Below are 16885 nucleotides of genomic sequence, written 5' to 3' on the forward strand. Positions count from 1 at the left end.
TTCTCTTGCATCAAATCCATAAAACAACTCAGCCATTTCTCTAAATTTTATCTTCTCCTCTAGATTCTTCACTTGTTGAGTGAGGTCATTCTTGGTTCTTTCTTTCTTAGACATATCGTTCATATCGAGGACCTCATTACCAGCATGAAATTCCATTGGCTTAATCTCATAGGCAGTGAGATAATTGAGGTGGAAAGAAGTTCCAGTTTGATGATGTAACGGGCTGTCAATAGCAAAGAAAGCTTGAGGTCCAGATTTTTTATGCACAGGGGCGGGCACCGAAATATGAATATTTGTAAAACCTAGAGGATGCGTAGGGTTCTCAACGGCTACCATATACTTCTTGAACATATCTTCCATCTTTTTTAGTAAATCAACTTGAGAATTGGTAATATCAGTCTGTAAATTAGCCAATCTTCCTTTTATTTCATCTTGCATCTCTTTTTAATCTTTCTCAATTATCTCTAGTCTTTCTTCCATCTTTTGTGAATAAATGTTGCCAACATTCTCCTACAGAACATGTGAATTGTATGTACGCAAAAGATATTGATCTTGAAATAATTGTTCCTAAAACAATTCTTGAAGAACTGACAATGTATCAGTATTATAGGAAAACAAAAATCAAAGATCAAAGATGAAACCTAGTTCTATCTCCCAGCTATTCAACTCCTACGAGTAGTTAGATGATGCATTATCTTTCTTCAAGCTAGGGTTCTTTCAAAATATGTAGAACTTTCACTTCATTTCCTATAGCGAAGGTTTGTTGAACTAGTTTATGACCTTTAACAGTTATCTTCGGTGTTGAATCTTCTTGAGTCCAACTTATCTCCTCAGCAAGTGGACTATCTGCTAATTCTTGTTGCTTTTGCTTTGTCTATGGAGGAATCTTTGAAATTCTATCTAACCCAACGAAAGGCATTTTAGTTTCAAGAGCCTTCTAAATGACCAGTTATTTTAGAGTCAATACCTTCGAATGAAATCTCATGTTTATGCAAAAAATGAAAGAACTACATGAAAAACAGACAAAATGAAACCAAGTTAGTATAAATTATAATTAAAGAAAAGTGAGTTAGTAAAAATAAAAGAATAATTGAATACACTCATATATGAGATTGCAAATAAAATACACAAAGGAAATTAAAGTTCTAACCGCATGCATTCTAATTCTCTTAGGTTATCCACATGGCTCTAGAGGAGTTGGTTTACTAAATTCTTTATATAAGGTTCATTTCTAAAAAAAATTCCCAAACTGTCCTTACAACCTACTAAGGTTAATAAAGATTTTGATTCTGGCCCATTACAAACTTGTAAATCGAATTTAGTCAAGGGGATCACACCACTAAATGCTTGTCACAGAAATCGATATACAGACAAGCACCTAGAATTCTTTTTAGAAGTACTTTGTTAGGCCTACAAGAGGAAGTCTAATGCTCATGTGAGGTGTGACATTTTCCTCTACTTAGGTGAAACGGGACATAGCTCAGGTATAGAGCTATGATATGCAACAGTTCTAAAAATATTCATACAAGTGAAAACATTAACTAGAGAGAAAATCTTTTTAAAGAATGTAATGAATAATAAAATAAATAAATTTGAACTCAAAATTTTAAAACTTGAATATAGGGTAATTAACTCGTGGCTCGACTCTCAATTTTTTTAGAAAACAAAAGTCCCTAACGGAGTCGCCAAGCTGTCAACACATTTTTTTGACCATATAAGATGCAACTAGTTTGACTTTTGAGAAATGGTGGGTTTTTAAAAAGATTGGAAAATAAGGAATGTTGGGAGTCACCACTAATAATTTTTAAGGTGCGTTTGGAACACCAAAAATCGGGTAATTTTAATAAAATAGTTTAATTTTAGTAAAAATACCAAAATTTAGTATGCGAAAACCATAAATTGGGTTCAGGAATCAGTTACACGTGGGGAAGGAGTAGCACCCCCACAGCGCCAAAAAATTGGTATCTAGTCGATTACCCTATATTTTAAAATTAGAAATTTTAAGTTCAAAATTTATTTAATTTAGAAATCATTATGGATGTATAGTTGAAAAGCATAGTCGTTTATTGATACCAATAATATTTACCTTCTAGCATGAATGCAAAAGATCAAATATTGCCCTCAATAAACGAACATTGCATCAGGATTGAGAAATCATGATGAGGATTTTGAAAAAGAATTCGACCTACTTCAGGAATTACCAGTAGTCACCTCGTAAGCATTATGCGAGAGATATACTATTAACTCCCTAGCAAGTGAACATTGCCTTGTATTTTAAAAGCAAGTTCAATCAAACAACCGATTATGACCTATTATACTATGTGAATTAATTAAGGCTTTCTCTAACTTAGACTGTCAAGTTATGAAATTAAAGAACCTAAAAGACTAAAACTAAAAAATGGAGGCACTGATATTACCTTAGTTGATGCTAACCAACTATTGAATTGAATAATTGAAATGGTCTCCCGGCATGTTAAATACGGAAGCCAATTTAGATTACTCCCTAAGTTAAATGACTAAAGTGATATTAAACCTAAAGTGGAGGCTCTAATTAATGGCCTAATTAATTTTACAAATTATTTCATCAAATAATCAAAATGGTCCTCCGAGAATGTTAAATACGAAAGCCAATTCAAATTATTCCATAATTTTTAAGTTCGAGGATTGAAATGTGAGAAATATAAGTCTAAAGGTTTAAATTTGAAGTCTAATGCTCTAAATTTGAAGTCTAATGCTCTAAATATGGACTAAATTAAGGAGAATTAAATCTAAAAGATTCACCCTAAAGTCTAATTAATGAAAGAAAAATACTAAAAGGAAAATGAATTAAAAAAAATAAAATTAAAGAATAAATGAACATGCAAGAATAAATTAAAATTTAAGAAATAAAATTTATAATTGACAGATTACAACATGAATTTACTTTACAAAATTAATGTTAGGACTAATTAACAAGATTAATCTAAGGATTAAATTAAAACATCAAAATATTTTAGGGACTAGATATAAGTTAATTACATAATTTGCTAGGTAGTGACAAATTAAAATAAATTTAAATCAAACATAAAAGATAAGAATTAGGATAATGACCTAAGTGTAAAAGAACGAGTAAGTTGGAGGGTCTAAAACACGATTTTCATTTTATATAAGCCTAAAATATATTAACACGTGAGGCATGCCGAATTACATAATTAGGACACTAAAATTAAATATATTGAAATGAACCAAATAGGTGACCAGAACACAAAAATACGCTAAAACATAAGGGACTGAGGCATAATTTCCCCTAAAAATTCTAAATAGTTTAAAGAATAAATGAAAAAAGGTAAATCTACACAATCAAGACATGTAATTTGAAATAAATGAAAAAAAAATGAAATCAGGGATCAAAATGCAAAAACTCGACAAAATGTATAATGACATGAACACAAACAACCCTAAAATTAACACTACAACATAAAAATGGAAAATAGTTGAATGAGGATGAACATTTTCAATTAAAAACAAAATAAACTCATACAAGTGACTATAATGGAAAAAATAAAAATAATAGACTGTTACTGAAAATATGTAGAACTACGAGGACCCATGCATTTATTTGACCAAATCCCAAAGTACAAAAACTAGGTTTCATGCGTGAAACTTCATTCCTTCTTCTTCTTTGTTTTTCCAGTCATACTTCTCCCTTTTTCTCCTCTTTTATTTCTTTTTGTTTTTTACACAAATATTTAATTCTAAAGACCATAACCAACCTTTCGCTTCCCTTCTCCGACGAACGTATCATAGCGATGGGTGATTTCAATGAATAAGGTAAGGAGACCAAACCCTTCTTTTATCAATGTTTACTTTATTTTTCTTTGCATTTGCTTCAAAAAAGAGATGAAAAAGTATTGAAAAATAAAAAAAAAAGAATAAAGAAACCTTGAAAGAAACATTTTTTTACTTTGTATTGCTTCCAAAGATGGGGAGACATCCTAGTTAGAACATTTTTTAGAAGAGGATAAGAGAGTTTTGGTTCACTCTTTTTTAAATCCCCCCAATTTCCTTTTTTTTTTGCGTGTAATTGTTGTTATGATCTTTGGATTTGTTGGAGCAAGTTGAATTAGAGGAGTGGAAATGGCATGGGTACGGTAAGGGGATGGTAGCACATTAATGGCATTGAATTATCAGGATTGTGTGGGATTTTTTTTATCTAACTTTTCCCCCTTTTTCCTTTTATAATAATGGTAAAACTGGTGATTAAAAAACCAAGTAAGTAACTCATGTTTTTAATTTTTACGTAGTGAGAGATGTTAGAGAAAGCTCTAAGGTCAAAAGGAAGGAAAAACTAACACTTGATTAAGCTTGGATGTTTCCAGCAGCTTAAGACATCAATGTAACATATTTATAACTCAAATCTGCCACTTGTAGATCACTAGGTGAGTGTTGATTAGTTTCATAAGTTATGAAACATATAAGCATGTCCATGGAAAATCTAAGCATTTTGTGTTTTTCAACATTTTTATGGACCTATTATGATCCCTCTTATCATACATAAAACTCTAATAACATTTGGAAACCTCAGTAGGGATTTTGGGGGAAGTGGGGAGTAATTTTAATGCCCTAATAGGGCATTTATGGGTTTGGGTATTGATATTGGAAGAACGATACCAATACAATTCATCAGATGGTTTAAAACAAAAAAGTTTTGGGTTGAAGTATCAATACTCATTCATTGGGTATTAATATTGTAGGTTCAATATTAATACCCGGATGTGGAGTATCGATACTGAGTTCGCTTAGCATATTCTAATAACCATTTTTGTATTGGTACACATAGGGGTATCGATATCTAGTGTTGAGTATTGTTACTCCTAGTAGGGGTATCAATAATGAAGCATTTTGCAAAATATCAAAGAAAAATTTGGTATCGATACTCAGGATAGTATCGATACTCTAGTATAGAAGTATCATTACTCATTCTAATAGTATTGATACTCGTTCCAAGGTTATCGATAATACCCTTCCTTCTCAGCTTATAATAGTCATTTTAGTATCGATACCAAGGGTGGTATTGACCCTTTGGTGGTATCGATACCCAATGGTTAATACCGATACTGAAGAACTCAGTATTGATACCCGTGTACAGTTTTGGGAAAGGAAACCAAATGGTTAAGGGTTGAACTTGAGGGACCAATAAAACCAGAATGCCATCAAATAAAACTACAAGTGAGAACATTAATAAATGCATTATAACTAGAAACAATAACAACTAGGACATCATAAAACTAGCATTATTTGATACTCGGTAAACAACCAGGACACCCAAGTTACTTTAGTAGATGATGATCTTCGTGTTTGGATATACCAGTCAGTGCCAATGTTCTTTAGTTTCCAGTTAGGTAAAGATGCCCTCAAGACTCAAAGGAGTAAATTGGTCGAGTGTATGTTTCCGGTGTAGTTTCGGATCTCACCCTAGATACCCAAGGATATCTTAGGTAGGCTAGAGGTGTGTGTGCCTCAAGATATAAAAATCTTAATCGCACCATAATAACTACCTCAACATTTCTGTGCCCAATTTAGTGAATGCATGTAGTGCCATACAGTTGTTAGTGTGGGTTGAGCTCATAAGCCTAAAGTTCAGAATGTGTTTATGTGCCCAATTTCTTAAGTGACCAGTCGAGGAAAGTTTTCATCATCAGATATTCCAAATCAACCAAGGCTTCAAAGTACCTATTGATTTTTATAATAGGGCAAGTACTATTTGTAGACCTTTTTGTATTCAGTCGTGGCTCTATTTTGATAAAATCAATGTTACTATCTTAGATGAATTTGGGAGCTCCCCTGTATTTGTAAGCCCTAATTTATTATTATTTTATTTTATATCGTTATGGATGGTTTTTAAATGGTGTTTTACGCTTGATTTGAACTTTTTTTGGGTTAGCCACCTCGGTGGTCCCATATGGAACCTTAATCCTTTGATCTCTGGGTCGGAGTGAATTAGGGTGTTATAGTATGCTTATGTCTCTATTGATTGAGTTAGAGCTGATGTGAGGTATGTAAGAACATCACTATCAAGAATGAAAAATTCTATGATTGGGAAGAAGAAGAAGTGATAGATACTAAACCTCATTTGCATTTAGATGTGTCTACTAGGTGGAGCTCAACGTATATGATGTTGAAGATGGCTGGAAAATATAAACATGCATTTGATTCATATGCTCTGATGAAAATAGTTTTTTTTTTCTCGACCTCATGGTGGGAGATGGAGTCCCTACATTTGATGATTGGAAAAATGATCGAAGAATTGCAAAAGTTCTATAGCCTTTATGTGATCTTACATTGAAGGTGTTCGAATCATTGCATACCGCTTCTCATATCTTTTGGGTAACATTAATAGACATGCATTATTTACTTGATGGATCGATAAATTTTAAGGACATAGATATAATCTCAATGGCTTCAAAATGAGGGGAAGTACAATAAGTATTGGGGAGATGTCAAGAATATCAACTTCATAGTTTACTTAGCCATTATCTTAGATCCACGAAAAAAATGGGCTTTGTGAATTTTAGGGTATACTTGCTTTTTCCTAATGTTGTTAGTGAGGTTATGAAGATGATTGATAAATAATTGCATTGTTTGTTTGATGAATACTCTTTTATTGTTAGGAGAATCGTAAGCCATGAATGTCAACCAAGTATTCCAATAAAATCTGACATTGACTTTCTGCTCAAGGATTCTGCTACAATGTTTACCTCATCAGGATGATAGTCTATCACACAGTGAAGATGTGTTATTTCTCATAAAAAAGGTAGTGTTGTCAAATCTTCAAGGCAAACAAAACTACTACTAGCTTAAGGACATGGGTGGGGTAGTTGCACTCATGAGGTTTAAGTTGGTGGGATACATAAGCTACAACCTTACCTTCCTGCATTAAAACACATCCGAATCCATTCAACAAAGCGTCACTAAAATTTAAAGTCCTTACCCGAATATGGTTGGGTTAATACTAGGACCTGAGTTAAGATGGTCTTTAGCTGTTTGAATATTTTCTATCACTTTTCATCCCACACAAAGGGAACTCTTTTTTGAAGCAACTTGGTCATTGGGACATCTATCATTGATAAGCCCTGAATAAATTGACGATAATACTCAACTAAACCTAGAAAATTGTTCACCTCTAACATATTATTATATGACTCCCACTCAATTATAGCCTGAATCTTCTAAGGATCGACTCGGATACCGTCTACTGATACAACATGACCAAAAAATGAAACCTTTGGCAACCAAAACTTGCACTTCCCAAACTTGGCATAAAATTAACGATCTGGGAGTGTCTGAAAGACAATGTAGAGATACTGATCATGATCATCCTTTGATCGGGAGTACACTAAGATATCGTTTATAAACACTGCTACGAATTGATCAGGTAGGGTTGAAAGACTCAGTTGATCAAGTCCATGAATATCGTTGCGGCATTGGTGAGTCCAAATGACATCACTAAGAACTCATAATGATCGTATCTTGTCCTGAAAGTTGGTAATAGCCTAACCTCAAGTAAATCTTGGAGAACACATACATTCCCCTAATATGATTTAAGAGATCGTTTATCCTAGGAATTGGGTAATGGTTCTTGTTGTTTAACTTGTTCAAATGGCTGTAGTCGATGCACAACCTCATCGACCCATCTTTTTTTTACAAAAAATATCGATGCTCCCCACGGAGAGATGCTCGGTCAGATGAAGCACTTCTCCCGCAACTCCTAAATTTGAGCCTTTAACTCTTTCAGTTCTGTCAGTTGAACCCGACATTACCGAGGAATATTTCCAGGTAACAGTGATGACATATTAACGTATTCCAAATTTCTAGTTGGCATGTATACGACTAAGAAGTGTTTAGAAACTACAAGTATGGTTAGTACTAAATGTAACTAATAGTATGAATAAATATTATTATACTAAACTATGCTTGAAATATTAATTAATTGGATTTTTAAATTAGACATATTTTAGACGATTTTATTTATTATATGAAACAAATCATAACTGTTTGTTATTGCCTGAAACCAGATTTGAAATAGAAGTCGAAATGTATAATTTGAGTTTCTCTGATTAACTATTTTATAATAAATGTTTACAAATATAGAATCTGTAAAAAAAATACAATTTTACTATTTTGGGTTAAGAAATGTTTTGAATAATTGATGTGACATCTTTGACTCGAAATAGTACATGTTTACGGGTTAAGGGTGTTTCATTTATTGATATCATAACTGCAGGTTTAACCGATTCTAGGACTAAACCGAGCTTGTTTTGCGTTAAAAAGTGTATACATTCCACTAGGATGTCATTGTTACTGGTATGGTGTTTATAAGGTTTAATTGATGTGGCTCCTTACTAACAAAAAATGAATAAGTGTAGTGTATGTATTAAATATGTGTAATCGAGGGTTTGAAGTAATTGATCAAGCAAGAGGTTCAATAATTAAGCTAATTAAAATAATAATGTAGTTAGAAACAATTCTCTTGTTTAGTCTAATTAAGATGCAATCAGAATTTGAATTATGAAATCAGTACTAATTAAAGTTCGTTGGAGAAATCAAAAGTTGAAAAAGCTATTTGGAAAAGAGAATAAGATATGAAAAAGTAGTATATTCATCTATTTACATCATGTGCATATAGAAAATTCGAGGAAGAATTTTATTAAGGGGAAAAATTGTAATACACCAAAATTTTGATTAGTGACTAAACTATAAATTTTGAAAATTTAGTAGCTAAAGTATAAAGTTTGGAAAAGTTTAAGGATAAAAATGGTAATTTTCAAAAGTTTAGGGTACCAAAAGTATAATTTTCAAAAGTTATGTATTTTCCCCCATAAATTAATAATTCACCCCAAGAAGGATGTTTTGGTGAGAATTATATTTTTGATCCTGAATTTATGATTAAAAGCTAAAAAGTGTTGAAGTTGGTAAAATTCGGTAAATCGGATCGAATAGAAACTTGAGAAAATTTGAAGGATATTAAATTAATTTTAGAAATATTATTTATACATTTTAAAATGATGGAAAATAATATGAATAATTGGATTTTAAAATTTATATACATGTTCAATTTGGACTGTTGGATGAAAATGACAAGATTTAATTTTTTTTTGGAAAAGTTACATGGATAAAATGGTAAAGGGTATAATATTTTCCCATATTTGAATTTGAAATATGATAAGAGTTATGTGGCATGGTATGGATGTAAATATGAGGATTCATTAATGGTAAAATTGTCATTTCACATTAAATCAATTTTAAATTTTTTAAGCTTAATAAATGACAAATTAACATGAAATTACTTAGAAATTTCATGAGACAAACTCTTCTTCAATCCTCTATTTCGTGCTCCTTCATACCCTAGGTAAGAGAAATTTTATTTTTCATTTTTGAGCAATTTTCTTTGGATTTTGGATCAAGATGTGAAAAAGAAAATTGTTCTATTCGAAAAACGTTATCATTTGGCACCATTATTGCATGCTAATCTTGCTTGAGTTCAAAGATCCCAAATTTTAGGGTTTATGTTCATGTTAGAGTTTTAAGAATTGATGATGGATTTTAAGGTTATTGAGGTTGTAGATTCATTTTCACGCTTGATTGATGATTAAAATACCTATACATGTTTTTATAAGTTTCGGCCTAACCTTAAATTTGGGAGAAATATATGACTTGATGAAATTAAGTTAGGGGTTTAATTGTAGAGGTTTTGAAATGTTGAATAGAAGTTGATTTCATGCTCGAATCAAAATGAATCAAGTGAAAACATGAAACCATACACTTTTGATATTTGGCCTATGCTTTAAGAAATTAGAAAAAATTATGGAAAAATTATGTAAGGGTTGGAAATGAAGTAGGAAATATTCTTCAAACTTTAAAAAGTTATAGGGGCCATTTTGTATTTTTATAAAAGTTGGGGACTTATTCAATAATTATAGAAAAATTGTGGGTTAATTTGTAATTATTCAATAGTTGTTGTACTATGCTAGAAATTATTGTTTGAGTGTTGAAATTGATGATAGAATGTGAAATTGGATTATTTTGGAAAGTTGGTAAAAGTTGAGGCTTAAATAACAAATATGGAAAAGTTAGGAACTCAAGTGAAAATGTTATGTGAAATTTGGATGAAAAGGGACTTGAATTGTCAATTTGAAGAGGTAAGGTCAACATTTATGTTTTGACATGGAATTTGATTCGAATGAGTATCGAAAGAATCTTTAGGAAATTATTTTCTATTGCGTGCCTATGTTAGTAAGATTATAATATGTGGTTTGAATTACATATGTTTTGTAAATGATGCTCATTTAGATTATGTTCTTGAAATCAAAATCAAACATTATTAAAGCTAAGGAGAAGCTTAAGGATGAAATGTGAGTCTATGAGGAAGGTTTACAAGCTAAGGACACCAGGTGAGTGCAAATTTAATTTGTACTTATGTTATTAAACGAACATTGGCTTATGCATACATGTGCATTTGGTGAGCTAATAGAATTAGTAAATAAGCTGAAAATGCAAATTGGTGAAATTTGCCTAGATTTGTGATATGAATAGTAAGTTTAGAAAATCACCATAAATTCTTAAGAAATGATTAGGGGATTATTTTATACATTTGGATTCCTATATCAGTCTAGTTTTATTTAGAACAAACGAAAATTGATTTCAAGATGTATACAAAACAAATATGAATTTTTAACCGATGATAAGTCCGAAAATGGGGTAGCGGATTTTGCTCAAAACAACTTATATAAGTCAACTTTGAAAATTCACTATAAATTGTACAAATTGAAATAGAAAGAGTACATTAAATGATTAGATTCGTATTTGAGTATAGTTTCCAATGGTATAAACGGATTAATTTTTAAAAGTGTATACTAATACATAATAGTATTTCTTTGAAGGTAGTGTAAACTGTGAGGATATGAAATTGTGATAAATTTTGGAATTTAACCAAATCGAATGTAGAGGATTAAGTTAAAGCTTAGTAAGGATTTTATTTTGACTTTTTTATAATGCGAAAGTGATGGCAAGGCATGTATAACATTATACATGGATGTTTTATACATTATCGGGTAGGACTTGCGATAAGTCTACCTTATTCATATTGGCATGATATTTATGTCATTTATCATATATTTGACATATTCTAAATATGTCAAAGATTGATTATGAAATGCATTGATCACTGATTATTATATATGATGTTTATCATGTATATATATATATATATATGATGTTATTTCGGATATGAACTACACAATGTGAAATTATATTAATATACTTTGCCATAGATAGATTAAATAAATATAGACTATATGCCCAAGTATGTCATTGAGAGTCGGTGGTATTGATGGCATGCCATAGAGTCCAGCAACTATAGGTTTCAGCACTATAGTGTGCAAGGACACTTAGTGCAGGTGGTGAGCACGACCTTATGTGTCATATCTTTATCAGCATTAGAGCGTAAGCTTAGTGTATGTTTATCGCTACGATGCATATATTTGACTCGAATACTGGGGTCCTCATAGGTTTATAATTTGGTCAATGGTTTATTGGTTAAATAATTATATACAAGCAAATAAGCTTATGAGCTTATGGAATAAATGGAAAGTATATTGGTAAGAAATTTTTATATCCGGTTTAGATCATGTTAATCTATGGTAACATAGTTGGAATACATGTAAAGTGATCATACTACATTGAATATTGTTATTCATTTACATTTATGTGTTGCATTGCCTTAAATATTTCTATGATTGCCTTCTAAGTGTATACTTAGTGTGTGATGATTTTCACGTGTAGGTAAAAGAAAGTGGAAGGAGTAAGGAACTGATCTTGGCATCAATCACCGAGGAATATTTCCAGGTAACAGTAATGACATCCTAATGTGTTCTAAATTTCTAACTGGCATGCATACGAGTAAGAAGTGTTTGCAAAATACAAGTATGATTAGTATTGAATGTAACTAATAGTTATTAAAATGTAGGTATTATTCTTTCAGTCCAAAACCCATTCCGAGAAATACCCTATTTTGGGCACAAAAATGTCTCCCTAACACTCCCAAACATCCTATTGAGGTCCCCAATTGTTATTAAAATGTTATGTGTGTTAAAAGAGATCATAATAGATCTTTTAACATGCTGAAAGCATCATAAGGAGCAATCTACCATGGACATGCTTCATAGCTCATGCAACCTACCAAAACACAGTTAATGACCTACATGTGGTAGAGTTGAGTTAGAAGTGATTACCTAAGATTCCTAAGCTGCTAGAAACGCCCAAGGTTCAACCAAGTGTGAGTTTTTCCTTCCCCTTAGTCTTGGAGCTTTCTCCAACTTCTCTCACAAAAAAAGAATAAAACAAATGGATTACTAACGTTGCTGGAGAATTTAGAAAGGAGTTTAAAATGTTTCTAGAGGTCTAAATCTCTAAAAGAAATGAGCTAAAATCACTTAGGTTTCTCAAACCCCCACTAAACCCATATATGGTTTCCATGGCTAAAACTTGACATTGAGATCTTGAATTGAAGCTTGGGATGACAGGGTTATGATTATAACCTTCAAAATCTTAGACTAAGCTTGTTAGTTCACCAAGTTATCACATTTTCCACATCACTTGAAGGAAGAATGAAGAGGAAATATGAAAACTTTTAGGAAGAGAATAAGAGACAAAAAAGAGTTGAGAAAAAGAGAGAAGTTTCAGATGTGACCTCATTACCATTCAATGGGATTAAGCCTTTCAAAACTAAAATGGTATAATTACTCCCTCGGTCACTCTAGCTTTGGTTGTAGTTCAAAAACACCCACTTTTCTAAACTATTGGGCCCAACAAAGCTCAAACTAATGCCCACTTGGTCCAAGACTTCCTAAAATGTTTATGGATATATTCTAAGGCCCACATGAGTTAACCCAAAACTCATAACCTGAGATTCGGGGTGATACATGATGTGTTTTAGATGGTTTTAGAAGTTCATTAACTTCGATGATGGTTGAAGCTTTGATTTGCACTCAGGATTGGCTTCAAAAAGCTAAGGATCCTATCGATCTTGACGAGTATGTTGTAGAACTTCAAGACATGAAAGATGATAATATTTAGTTTTTATTCGTAATGTTAATTTTTACTTCATTTATATTATAGATTTATTTACAATTTAACTAACATATTTGTTTTTAAGTTTTTATATTTATAAGAAACGTCAATAAAGAAGAAATTTTTCAAATATATTGGCAGTGCATGAAGAAGAAGAGAAATCTAAGGTTTTCGATGATATAATTCGAGAACTCAAGAAGTAGTTTGTTGTAAATGACTTTTTAGACTGCCATCGCTTTGGGTTTTTTTTTTAGTATCATCTTGTGATGTTGGATTTTTAAATTATATTATGTAATTGTTCTTTTTAGTAGGCATGACTTGGATAAGTAGGGGTTTTTAATGAGACCCCTTTTTAAAGAAAAAAATATTATTTTATAGAGAAATTCGAATAACTCAAATTTCTTAAACTTGACTCGAAAAAAAATTAAGTTAATTTCAAGTTGTAAAATATAACTCGTCAACTCGAATGAATCGAAATTTTTTACTCAACTTAATCAATCGCTCACCCTTACAAGAGGGTGAAACATAAAAATATAGGATCAACTTCTCTAGGAGATTAGAATGGTTTGATACCACATTGAAGTGAGAAGTTAATGGAATGATAACACATGATTTATTCGATAGAAACCTTTATTAAAAACAAATAACTAAATCTAAACTAAAGAAAATTTAAAAATAAGATAAAAGATAATTTTAAATTATTCTTAAATAGGGGATTAGAGTTAGTTGAATCTAATGGTTAGGCTTTTTAATGGTGTTTTCTTATTACTTAATTGAGAATCGAGATGTTGTTATAACCTTTATTTTTCAAGAAGGGTTAGTTCGAATCTTCGGTACGTTGAGCGTTTTTTCAGCCTTTTATTTTGGTAATTTTAATGTGTTCTTGTAGGCTTATTTAGTGTCTGTTTGATTTTGAAAAGTATAGATTATTTTCATTTTCTTAAAAACATATAACATTCTAAAAAAACATGTTTAGTTGTAAAATTGGAAAAAAATTTCTAAAAAATAAAAATAAAAATAATTGAAAATATGAAAATATAAAAATATAAAAAAAATGTTTTCAATATTTTCATTAAAATTAATTTGGAAATTTAAAAATAGGAAAACATGAGATCTAGAGTTTTAACTCAACTTACACGAGTTCAAATCCTTCTTACAACAAATTTTGACTTAATGGTATATGAAACCTCAAACTTTTAAAAATCGATGTAGTCTCTACCTTTTTTTATATTTAATAGGGATCTTAAACTGGATTTTTTTAAATTAATATACTGAGTATCTTAATAATTATTTATATTTTATATTTAAATAATTTATTATTTTTTAAAAAAAATTTCTCAAACTTTTTAAAAAATCAATTAGGTCCTTGAACTTAATCAAAAAATCAATCAATTCCATCTACGAAATCATCGTTCATTGTGTATTGTCACAACAATATCGTAAACTGTCACATTAATATTATAGTTTGTCATGTAAGTTTCATGAACTATCGCGTAAACTTTATGTCGATCAACATTTGATTTCATTAATCAAATGGTTAGATTGAATTTTCTCAGTTTAAGAGATACATTGAATGCAAAAAATTAGACACTGCATCTAATTTTTTCAAAGTTTGAGGGCCTTAAACATTACTAAGCATATTTTTATTTTTTTTAATGATAATTTTTGTGATCTTGCATACATAATGTTTTTATTTATATTTTTTATTTTAATTGACATTCAATTTGCATTGAAATTATATTTTTATTATAGATTAAAATAATTTTCTTGTGTTAAAATTTTTTTTAATAAGTATTTTATTGTTTTATATTTGTATAACTTGCATGTTAAATTTATATAATGATTTTTTTAATAATTATATTTTAATTTAATTATTTAATAATTATTTCTCCATCTCTATTTAAAAAAATAGATATCAAATATATTTTCACTATTTTTAATTTTTGAATTTAGGTTTTCATTTATATTAACCAAACATGTTTTCTAAATTTTAAAAAATTAAACATGATAAATATTTTTTGAAAATAAAAAATATTTTTTAGAACCAAATGGATTATTAGTCTTTTTATCACCTATATAAACTTTTGCGGAACGAAAAGAAATCCCTCGAACATAAACTGATCCCAAAGTTGATAAAGGCCATGCAATTCCATGAATGTTTTTGATAGAAAAGAATCCCAGAAAGTGAAATGCCACATTACTTTCATTAGTCTGCAATTTTCTTGACATCAAAAATATGTTCGTATGCCATGGAAATGGGAGAAAGCACAAGTAAACAGATAATATGTATATATACATTCATGTTTAGGTGTCATTTTCCCCCTACAAAATGTATTCAAGGAACTAAAGAAAAAAGCAAAGCCCCTAATACAACATTTCTTTCCCTTTCAAGAAGGTATTAGGTTTATTATTGTCACAGTAGGGTACTAAGTTTGCCAATTTTTGAATAGGCAAAGTTGTATTTGATATCATTGTCAGAACCAGATGGCCTTTGCATCTATGAGCATTTGTTTCAGCGATCCATCAACGTGAAGGGATATGACATCTTTCGACGATCCCACGAATCTCCCGCCGATGAACACGGCCGGGACCGAGGGGTCGCACCCTAGCCCTCGAAGAGCCCTCTCCATTTCTCTCCCGTACGGATCTTTGTCGAGCTCGTGAATCGCAGGGCTAGCACCGAGCTCATAAAAAAGCGTCTTTATGCTATAGCACATGCAACATGAACTCTTGGTGAAAATCACGGCGGCCTTCTTCGATGCCAGTTCTCGTACTCTATCCATTGATGTTAATAACAATGCAGGTCTAAGTGGACAATCCTAATGCAGGAAGGTTATATGTGTGGTAAGGCTTAGCTCTCATGGACTTTGAGATTTCACATACTCTTATTTATAAGGACAAGGGAGAGAATTGGATTTCATTTGTTTAATGCAAAGAAATATCGAAAGAACATTATAAAAAAGCAATCTAAAAGGATAAAAAGAAGGAAGTTCCTTCAGATATTTGTTTGGATAAGAAAAATCCTGATTTGTTTTGATAGTGATCACGACCCTGTATGTTATACAAGTAAACCTGTGCTGGGAATATAATCAGTAAGTTTATCTGGTATATGGCATCACAAATAAATAGTATAATATTATTATTACAAAAAATTATTTTAAATATAAGAAAGGAGACAAAGAATAATGACACTAATAATATCAAATATCAAAGGTATAATGTCAAAAAAACCCTAACATTTAACTAAAGAGTCATTTTGATCCCTATTATTTTTTGGAGCATTTTGACCCAATATTTCTTTTTGAGACAAAAAGGCCCCTCTATGGATGGAAACGTCAGTTAACAAACGGTTAACGTTCTAAAATAGGGTTTTATCTTAAAATAAAACGTTGGAAGTCAAATGTTCTAAAAAAGAATAAGAGCCAAAGTAATTATTCAATCAAACATTAGAGGACTTTTACCCTAAAATGAAACGTTATGGGTCAAAATGTTCCCAAAAAAAATAATAATAGTAAAAAATGATCATTTTAGTAAATGTTAGGGGCTAAATTTATTATTATGCCAGTATTAAAATAAAACTAATAAATCACTGTAGTCTTATTCTGAATGTCAAATAAGCTAGAATAGAATCTATTGATTTAGATAAGCAAAATGGAAAAGGAATAGTTGTGAATGTAGGATAGGTATGCGTTGTCACTTGATGAGGAATATGTTGGGGCTTATCCATCCCAACAAATTGTCTTTGAAGAGAATGGAAAGGACAGCACACTATTGCATC

At 30.9% G+C, this 16885-nt stretch overlaps 1 protein-coding gene across 1 annotated transcript; it reads right to left on the reverse strand.

The window, feature by feature from the left end:
* Nucleotides 1-15427: 15427 nt before the first annotated feature.
* Nucleotides 15428-15905, reverse strand: LOC120182790 (glutaredoxin-C11-like). The gene has a single exon (XM_039187658.1). It carries the CDS (start codon nt 15888-15890, stop codon nt 15582-15584), a length of 309 nt encoding a protein of 102 aa, XP_039043589.1. The 5' UTR covers nt 15891-15905; the 3' UTR covers nt 15428-15581.
* Nucleotides 15906-16885: the final 980 nt, after the last annotated feature.

This window comes from Hibiscus syriacus, unplaced genomic scaffold (genome assembly GCF_006381635.1).
Source record: "Hibiscus syriacus cultivar Baekdansim isolate YM2019G1 unplaced genomic scaffold, ASM638163v2 tig00112738_pilon, whole genome shotgun sequence".
NCBI classification, from domain to species: Eukaryota; Viridiplantae; Streptophyta; class Magnoliopsida; order Malvales; family Malvaceae; genus Hibiscus; species Hibiscus syriacus.